Source organism: Lutra lutra, chromosome 13, assembly GCF_902655055.1.
Source record: "Lutra lutra chromosome 13, mLutLut1.2, whole genome shotgun sequence".
In the NCBI taxonomy this organism is placed as follows: domain Eukaryota; kingdom Metazoa; phylum Chordata; class Mammalia; order Carnivora; family Mustelidae; genus Lutra; species Lutra lutra.
The window spans coordinates 59681198-59692004 of NC_062290.1; the positions used below are offsets into that span (position 1 = coordinate 59681198).

General features: G+C 40.9%; 1 protein-coding gene across 1 annotated transcript; it reads right to left on the reverse strand.

Moving 5' to 3' along the window:
- Positions 1-2606: 2606 nt before the first annotated feature.
- On the reverse strand, positions 2607-3566 carry LOC125083513 (olfactory receptor 13C7-like). The gene has a single exon (XM_047700193.1). It carries the CDS (start codon positions 3564-3566, stop codon positions 2607-2609), a length of 960 nt encoding a protein of 319 aa, XP_047556149.1.
- Positions 3567-10807: the final 7241 nt, after the last annotated feature.

Below are 10807 nucleotides of genomic sequence, written 5' to 3' on the forward strand. Positions count from 1 at the left end.
TTGTTGTCACTGTTTACCTCAATGCACTTCCTAATAATTTCTTCATATATTTGTCTTTACACCTTTGGTATGAAGTTTTCATTAGACTTTATCAGTCTTCGGACATTTGAGCATTCTCCACTGTGTCTTACATACCATATCTGTCCCAGTCCTTCCATTATTTATTTTTAACTATTTGTTGGGAGAACATTATAAACAAAATTTCTTTTTGAGAAGGGGATTATAGGGGTGTGTGCTGTCTGTGTCTGCACGTGCCAACAAGTCTTTTCAAGTGTCATATTGGTGCAATGGTCAGGGTGTGAAGAATTCAGATTCTCAGCCCCTTTCCCTCAGCACTCTGTCAGCCTTGTTCCACTGGCATCTACATTTAGGGCAGCAGGGAAGCAGGCCAGCTGCAGCCAGATTCTTGGTCCTTGTTGGGAAGTATGGTTTTAAGCTGTGGAAAACTCTATAGAATTCTGTTGGCATATATGAGAATCACAACTTATCCTTGGATCGACTGTACATAAGTTGGTCTTTTCCCACAATTCTTACCTGGTGATTGATGAACGTTTTATGAATAATTATACAGAATTTCTGTTCAGTGAAATTTTTCTCCTCCTTTACTATTTGCCTGTCATCTGTTCTGTTTTCTCCTCCTGAATTACGTAATGGATCCCCATGGTCTACATTTTATGTGTCTCACCTGTTCTTGAATAACCGAATTCTCTCTCTTGCTCTCTCTCTCTCTTCTTTTTTCCCTCTCAGCCTTGGAGAGAAACTTAAGTTCTTTTTTATTTAAAAATTAAATTTTAAGCATTGTTTTATCTACTTTTAAATACTTTCTACATGGAGCACTGGGTGTGGCACATAAACAATGAATCTTGGAACACTGAAAAAATAAAATTTAAAGAAAAGATAAAGTATAAAACAAAAAAATACTTTCTACTGGGTTTTATTTGATCAACAATGTCAGTTTTGTCCCATAAGACAAATTTTTATCTCCTAGTCACCTTTTCTCCTTCTAGCTTCTCTTTCATAGACTGCTTCTGCTTTATTGATGCAATAGCCTCCAGAATTCCACACAGGATACCACTGAGGCTTTTCTTTAGTGTCTCACCATCTTTCTGCAATAACTTTTTTCCAGGAAATACTGTTTGTTTTGATGACTAGTTTATTTCCTCCCTATTGGTTTAAAAGTTCATGTCAGCTCTCTGAGGCTTTCTATTCCGCTCATTCTTTTAACTGGACTTCTAGATTGCTCACTGTTGGGAAATGGCTTGGAATTCCTCACCAGGCATGGGGGTGATTCTTAGATGTCTGCTGGTTTACCTCACCTTCGTCTCCCTCTGACTGCCATGTAGGGTTGGGCATTCTTGGGCAGAAAAGCAATTGATGGTCACCAGTTGGCTGCATGCATGGTCAAGTCAGGTCAGGAAGTTAAGAGAATTCATTTGATTCTCCTAAATACATCTCAGTTTCTACATCACTCTGATGAGCTCTGGGAGACCTCAGCTATCCAGGGACAGAAGCAAGGGGTGAATAACATCCTTAAGAAGGAGAAAGGAAAAAGGCCTGGGTCTTTGACCCTTACATCAGTTTTGCCACCACCTACGCAATCTCTTCTGCGCTCCCAAGGTGTGAATGGTTTTCTGGTGGGGACCATGACTGAGGACAGGAAGAGGTCAATTTTGGAGACATAGGAAGAGAACAATTCAAGAAACAGTTTTAAGAATTAATATGAAAAAAGGGAGAAAGAAACAATGAGCACAGAGATAAAATATTACTATTATTTAATATGAGGTAGGATATGTTGAAAGGTCCATGAATCAAGGACCCATCCAAACATGTTCAAAGAAAGAGGTCAGGGAGCAAGTGAATTACAGATATATGCCTAGAGCGTTTTGTAAGTTAAAAATAAAACTTGAAGGGTACCTGGATGGCTCAGTGGGTTAAAACCTCTACCTTTGTCTCAGGTCATGATCCCAGAATCCTGGGATCGACCTCTGCATCGGGCTCTCTGCTCAACAGGGGACCTGCTCCCCCCACCCCTCTCTGCCTGCATCTCTGCCTACTTGTGATCTCTGTCAAATAAATAAACAAAATCTTTTAAAAAATTAAACTTGATTCTAGGGAGTTGAGGGAAATTGGAAGGGGAGGTGAACCATGAGAGACTATGGACTCTGAAAAACGATCTGAGAATTTTGAAGGGGTGGGGGGTGGGAGGTTGGGGGCACCAGGTGGTGGGTATTGTAGAGGGCACGGATTGCATGGAGCACTGGGTGTGGTGCAAAAATAATGAATACTGTTATGCTGAAAAAATAAAAAAATTAAATTACAAAAAAAAAATTAAACTTGAAGAGTTTTTTTTCTTGTACATCAATTTGTTCAGTATGCGTCCCAAAGATAGATGACTATAAGGTTTGAGCAATGTGGTATATACTTCTGTGGAAGTGCTTCTAGAATGGGACAGAAACTTCCCATTAAATGCTTCCTATTCACACAAAGTGTTCTGTGTAATCAGATTTGCCTATGCACCTTTGATGAAATTAGTCCGTTAACTTATCCTCTGAGCCCCTCAGGTGAGAGAAACTAGGGAATAGAGATTTATCAGGACCCCTCTACCATCACTGGATGACATGTTTGCGTAGGACCAGGTTCTTCACAGTGGCCTTCACGTCCTTGTTCCTAAGGCTGTAGATGATGGGATTGAGCTTAGGGGTCACCACCCCATAGAAGAGGGAGGTGAGCTTGTCAGAAATATCCTGCTTGTCTGCCCCCAGGGGATCCTTGGATTTGGGTTTCCCATACATGAAGAGGATGGTCCCATAGAAGATGACCACAACTGTGAAGTGGGCAGAGCAGGTGGAGAAGGCCTTTTTCCTCCCCTCAGTTGATGGGATCCTCAGGATGGTAGCAATGATAAACACATAGGAGACAAAAATGAACAGAACTGGAATGCCCAGAAAGATCACATTGGCCACTGTCATACTGATCACATTGATGGAGATGTCAGCACAGGCCAACTTCAGGACAGCCAGGATCTCGCAGGTAAAATGGTTGATGACATTGTTCCCACAGAAGGGCAGTCGCATCGCTAAGGATGTTTGCACCATGGCAGTCATGCTTCCAGCTGTCCAGCAGCCAACAGCCATGGGCACACAGGCAGCCTTGTTCATGACCATGGGGTAGCTAAGGGGGTTACAGATGGCTACATAGCGATCAAATGCCATCATGCCCAGAAGCACACACTCTGTGGCTCCCATGGCAAAGGAGAGAAACATCTGCACGACACAGGCTGAGAAGGAGACGGTTTTCCTGGGGGTCAGGAAACTGTCGAGAATGAGGGGCACTGAGGAGGTTGTGTAGCAGATGTCCAGAAAGGAGAGGTTCCCCAGGAAGAAGTACATGGGCCTGTGCAGGCGGGAGTCAAGGGCAGTCACCAGGATGAGGATCCCATTGCCCAGCAGGATGACCAGGTACATCAGGAGGATGAGCACAAAGAACATTTTCTCCAGCTTTGGGTGGGCTGAGAGCCCCAGGAGGATGAACCCCACCACAGGAGATGTTGAATTGGACCTGTCCATGTATATCTTCCCTGTAATCTGCTTGGACTCAGAAAGCAAATTCAGGATTCTCTGATAAGTAAAATGGCCAGAAAGCCATTGAGGATATTTTCCTTGCTAAGCAGCTGGAGAATGGCCCTGGCAATGCCGGGGGCTCTTTACATTGTCCTAATTAAATGCAGAGAAATTGGTCAAAATCTTCTTTGTGATATTGGCCACCCATAGAGGTGTTTGACATTTCACAAAATTAGATTTAATCTTCCTAATCACATTTAAGATTAACATCACACATTTACCTCAGCTTATACCAGGTGTGGCTGATTCATTTTAATCAATGTTGTAGGAATTGTTATACTCCATTTGTATGAATTTTTTTTCTTTTGAGGCATAAGACTGGTGGAAGTAACTGATCTTAATCTCAATTCCTGATCATTCCCTTCTCTATGTAACTTTGGATATGACTTCCCTCCTTTTTTATAGTTCTCTCTCACTGTCCACATACCCTTGGGATATTCATTCATTCATTCCTTCACTCACCTTCCAAACTTCTTGGAGTACTTACCAAAAGAACTTTCACCAATCATTCAATGTATGGGTATTATCAAGTCCCTTTTCCTCTCTGGGCTCTGTTTCCCTAATACTCATTTTGGAATGGATTGTATTTAGAGATATTCTATTCAGGGACTAAATGATCTTGTGAATTTCTCATTCTTGGACTTTCTGTTCTGTCACTGAAATATCCTTCTCTCTTTCCTTCCTGCTTACCCCATGCCACATAGTCACAAGGAATGAAGCCAGGAACTGGACTGGGCTCACAGAGTTTACATATTCTTTTACAAGTTCTCTCTTACCTTTTCTATAGATAGGTTAATGAAGAAAACAACTTGTCTGAGGTCCAGCCAATCTGATCTGAAACTATCAGCCAGAGGAGTTAGCCCCTAAAATGGATGAAAGCTCAATTTTCTGGTCTTTGCTCTGTGTTTGGGTAAAATCCACAAAGGACATGCATTGCCTATATGAAGCCAGTTAAATTCCACCCTGCTGTTGGGACTATTCCAGTCCCTGAAGTGATTTAAAGTTTTGAAAGTGAAGTGACAAATTTTAGAAACTTTATACATCTGGGATTATGTCCCTAAGATCCAATTATTTTGAAGTCCTACCAGAAATACTTTCTTCCCCTTCCCTCCCTTTATACCCATCCTGTAGAGCTATTGGAAAGCATTAGAGAGGAAGGGTCATTGTGGTTCTGCCAGGATTAACATAAATCCCCAGTCAATGAGAAGAGTCCATGGCAAGTCTAGGAGAATGTGAAACTCACTGCACAGGACAAATCCTTATATATAGCTCAGTATCCCCAGAGTTTCCAAATTCAGGATGTTGGGCTTGGAAAGAGGCAAGTGACAAGAAATTTTCTTCTTGTCTGTGTTCCTCCATAGAGATTCTGAGTTCCTATCATATGCCAGGATTTATAAGGCACTGGGAAATTTATAAATGAATCTGGTTATAGCTCTTGCCATGAGAGTTTCAAGGTATAGCAGCTGTAGGCTTGAAAAAAGGCCATTTGATTTCAGAAGTGATGTCCTTTTTTTAAAAATCATTTTTTTAAATTTATTTTCAGCATAACAGTATTCATTGTTTTTGTACTACACCCAGTGCTCCATGCAATCCGTGCCCTCTCTAATACCCACCACCTGGTTCCCCCAACCTCCCACCCCCCACCTCTTCAAACCCTTCAGATTGTTTTTCAGAGTCCATAGTCTCTCATGGTTCACCTCCCCTTCCAATTTCCCCCAACTCCCTTCTCCTAACTCCCCATGTCCTCCATGCTATTTGTTATGCTCCACAAATAAGTGAAACCATATGATACTTGACTCTCTCTGCTTGACTTATTTCACTCAGCACAATCTCTTCCAGTCCCGTCCATATTGCTACAAAAGTTGGGTATTCATCCTTTCTGATGAAGGCATAATACTCCATAGTGTATATGGACCAGATCTTCCTTATCCATTCGCCGTTGAAGGGCATCTTGGTTCTTTCCACAGTTTGTCAACCGTGGCCATTGCTGCTATAAACATTGGGGTACAGATGGCCCTTCTTTTCACTACATCTGTATCTTTGGGGTAAATACCCCAAAGAAGTGATGTCCTTTTATTTGAAGTCTTTCTTATGCTCATTTGTTTTATCCTTTCCAGAGAATAAACTTTTTGTTGGGATGGTTAAGGACACTTGGCCAATGTCATGGGTTGAGTGAGGGGCCCTGGGGACTCTGTTTCTTTTACATTTTTTGCCTAATCCTCCTGGTTTTACATTACCCCTTCACCCCAGGACCTAGAGGGACCTGGTGCAGTGGCTGCTCAGTACTTGAGATCTGTTTGTAGCACAGTACTCTTCCCATTTCTGGCTCAGGATTTGGCTCTGTGAGATCTGCCTTAGAAATGACCACTAATCCATCCACTTTCCAGCCTGCAAATTGTTATTACTCTAGTGTTCCCCTTCTTCTTAACCTTGCGGTTTTTCATTAAAAAAAAAAAAAAAAGAAAAGAAACAAAACAAAACAAAACAAAAAAACCTGTAATTTTTCTGTCTCAGGAGGGAGCAAAATTAGGTACATGTGTTCAGTCCTCCTATATGCCTCAGTCCTGATTCTGTGCAGTTACTAACATCCTCTGTTATTTTCTTATATGTGTTAGTCATTGTTTTTGCCGGTTTCTATTCACTAGAATGGAAGTTTCATAGAGGCAAGGACTTTTTCCTACATTGTTTATAAATGTATCCTAAGTATAAAAACTGGACCTGGTTTATGGTAGGCACTCAATGAAGAGTTGTTGAAAATAAATTAATAAATTAATTTGTGACCTATTCTAGTTTTCTTCTTTGCTCCATGGTAGCTCTCCTTTTTATATTTTTACTTTTATCCCATCTTTTTACATTTTTATTTTGTAAACATTTTATAATGTATATAACATATTGGTCCAGTAGAACATTTATGCATTTTATAAATAAATAAGAGAGAGTGTATTAAGAGACAGTGTAATAAGAGACAGTGAGATAGTGTAAACTGTAAGGAAGCATGGCTCTAAACCTAGGGGACCATTGATCCTAGATACCTAGCTTCTGGTTATGGCTGCAGCCTTTCAGTTATGTCTCAAACCTCTCTTTTCTAAGTGGCTCTTAAATACTGGAAACATCTATCTTTAGAAAAAATAAGCTCACAAAAGACCTCAACATGAGGCAGGAATCCATCAGAATCATAGAGGAGAACATAGAAGAGGTTCGATGTCGAACCTCTTCGACATTGGCTACAGCAACTTCTTTCAAGATACGTCTCCAAAGGCAAAGGAAACAAAAGCAAAAATGAACTTTTGGGACTTCATCAAGATCAAAAGCTTCTGCACAGCAAAGGAAACAGTCAACAAAACAAAGAAGCAACCCACAGAATGGGAGAAGATACTCGAAATGACAGTACAGACAAAGGGCTGATATCCAAAATCTATAAAGAACTCCTCAAACTCAACACACACAGGACAAATAATCATGTCAAAAAAAGGACAGAAGACATAAACAGACACTTCCCCAAAGAAGACATACAAATGGCTAACAGACACATGACAAAATGTTCATCATCACTAGCCATCAGGGAGATTCAAATCAAAATCACATTGAGATACCACCTTACACCAGTTAGAATGGCCAAAATTAACAAGACAGTAAATAACATGTGTTGGAGAGGATGTGGAAAAAGGGGAACGCTCTTACATTGTTGGTGGGAATGCAAGTTGGTGCAGTCACTTTGGAAAACAGTGTGGAGATTCCTCAAGAAATTAAAAATAGAGCTTCCCTATGACCCTGCAATTGCACTATTGGGTATTTACCCCAAAGATGCAGATGTAGTGAAAAGAAGGGCCTTCTGTACCCCAATGTTCATGGCAGCAATGGCCACAGTTGCCAAACTGTGGAAAGAACCAAGATGCTCTTCAATGGACAAATGAATAAAGAAGATATGGTCCATATATACAATGGAGTATTATGCCTCCATCAGAAAGGATGAATACTCAACTTTTGTATCAACATGGACAGGACTGGAAGAGATTATGCTGAGTGAAATAAGTCAAGCAGAGCGTCAGTTATCATATGGTTTCACTTACTTGTGGAGCATAAGGAATAACACAGTGGACATGGGGAGTTGGAGAGGAGAAGTGAGTTGGGGGAAATTGGAGGGGGAGATGAACCATGAGAGACTGTGGACTCTGAGAAACAAACTGAGGGTTTTGGAGGGGAGGGGGGTAGGGGGTTGGGTGAGCCTGGTGGTGGGTTATTATGGAGGGGACATATTGCATGGAGCACTGGGTGTGGTGCATAAACAATGAATTCTGGAACACTGAAAAGAAATAAAAAAGAAAAAAAAGGAAGCTCACAGAACACAAGACTTTTGGCCCTATTCAAAAAATCACCTGCTATCTTACTTGTCTGCAACATGTACCTCTCTTTGTTGGAGGCCATCCATAGTGAACAGGGGTAGGTGACTGCACCTGTTTTGGAAAGTCACCTCTGAGCTTCGGAGATGCCTTGAGGATCTGGTTTGGAGTCTTTCTCTCTCTCTCTCTCTCTCCTCACCTTGGGTTTCTCTTGCAACTCTTCCACAGCCTGTCACCCCTCAGTACTCCACTCATGGGCTTGGGTCTCCTGTGGAAAGCTCAGGAACAAGTGAGAGGGCCCACACCATTGCCTCAGCTGTTATGATTGGCCCCAATACTGCCTATCATAGGAATGGCAGTATTGGCACATAGGAATCAGGACACCTATCACAGTGACAACCTGACTCACTTCTATTCTTTACAGGAGCTGTACCCACATTAGCTCTTAATGTTTTTTTATGCTGATGTAACTGTTGCTTGGTGGACTGAGGATACCTTGATCTCCAAGGCCTTGACACAGCCCATCCAAAAAATATTGCTGGGGGCTCTTGGTCTTATCACGAGAAAGAATTCAAGGATAGACACAACACAGCAGATGATCAGTACAAACAGGAGAGTTTAGTAAGTCTTATTATTAACTCTCTAGATGAGAGAGCAGGTGGGCTCAAGGGAATGCTGCACCCACGGAGGTTTGGATTTCAATCTTTAATAAACAGTTGTTAATAAAGGGGTAGAATATTCATTACTCAAAGGTGGAAATTTTCTTCAAAGCAGGTGGTCTCTTCCAGGAATGTAGGTTATGTGCCCTTTTTTTCCTTATTTGGTCAAGATTTTCTGTTATGGCTCCCTTAGGGAGAAGACTTTGTCAGCCATCTTGGGCCTGTCTGGGTTAATCTGGTTTTCTGTTGTTTTGTTTTGGAGTGCTGCCAGGATAGACCCCTGACTTTAGTTAGTTGTGAATTCCTCTTTTCTAGCTTCCAGGCATCCTGTCAGAACCTAACTAACTGCCTCTAACAACTTTGAGCCCTCTCCATACTTTCCTGGAATGAGATTGTACATGGAAAGAGATAACCTTAATCAATAGGTTAAGTAAAAATTCTTTAGAAATTATAGGTATGAATTTTATATATGTATAAATAATTTATACTTACATATATTTCCTCTTTCCACTGAAAGATCTAAAGACTATGATAAACTCATTAGCACCATTGGCACCCAGATTGTGGTTTCTAAATACCAGTCCCCACTAAAGAAAACAAAAACTCCTTAAAGAAAATGATTATTTCCATGTCTTGAAAGGAATGGTGAATGTTGAGCCTATAATATCTTGACATACCAGAAAGAAAAGAAGCCATCAAAGATACTAGGGTCGGGGCACCTGGGTGGCTCAGTGGGTTAAAGCCTCTGCCTTCAGCTCAGGTCATGATCCCAGGACCTGGGATCGAACCCCGCATTGGGCTCTCTGCTCAGAAGGAAGCCTGCTTCCCTCTCTCTCTCTGCCTGCCTCTCTGCCTACTTGTGATCTCTGTCTGTCAAATAAATAAATAAAATCTTAAAAAAAAAGATACTAGGGTCATATCAGAAGATCCCAGGAGCCATGAGCTCATAACCACACTAAAACAAAAACCTCTCAAGTATCTAGACCTAATCATCAATTTATAGGAAATACAGGGACAAGACACTATAGAACTATAATCAGTAGATTGTAGTAATGTGTACTACACATAATACTGTAACAGATAAGAGGTATATATTTGTTCATTCAGATGATGAAAATATATTTCTCATATATATTTGGTTTTTGTCAAAGATTCATGGTTCACAGCTCCCAAAACCCTTGGAAGTTCCTGAGCAAGAGCAATGGAGCACCTTTGTTATAATGTGTAGTCTCTTGTCCTCAGTCCCTGAGAAACACTTCAGAGCCATAAAGGTGAAATGGCGTCTTGTTATTCATTACAAGCCCCTTTCAACCACAGCAGGATTTACGTTAATGAAGTGACTTTTGGAAAGCAAGTAAAAATGGAGGCTGTTTGCCAGGGGGACCAACCTTAAATAGACTGTTGAAACTTTCAGTCCCACCACCTCCATCCCCATCCCCAGTTCCCACGGCAGGGAAAGGAACTAGAGATTGAAACAACCACTAACGGTCAATGCTTTAGTCAATTGTGCCTATGTAGTGAATCTTCCCAAAAAAAAACAAAAAGGTTTGTTGTTTGGTGGACTGAGGATACCTCAAGCTCCAAGGCCTTAAGAGAGCCCATTCAGGGGTTGGTGAACAGTGAATATGGGGGAGAGTGGAGAGAGCATGGAAATTCTGCACCCTTACCCATACCTTGCCCTATGCATCTCTTGCATCTGGCTATTCTTGAATGACAGAATAAATGACAGACTAAATGACTAGAATGACAGACTAAACCAGTGGTCTAGTAAGTAAAATGTTTCTCTGAGCTATGGAAGCTGCTCTAGGATATTAAGGAGTTGGGGGTGGAGAACAGGTTGGAAATGGGAGAGAAGAAAGGAAACTGCAGAGTGAAATACACTAATCATAATGTGTAGTCTTATTTGGATTTGGCTCATATAAACAAATTGAAAAAATATAGCATTTTAAAAACATTTGGGGATATATAAAATGCTGGATAATTGATGATTTCAAAGAATTAGTGTGAGTTTTAGGTATGATAATGGTAATTTCTTTATATTTTACAAGAATACTAATCATTTTTAGAGGTAAATACAGAAATATTTTTTTTAATTTTATTTTTTATAAACATATATTTTTATCCCCAGGGGTACAGGTCTGCAAATCGCCAGGTTTACACACTTCACAGCACTCACCATAGCACATAC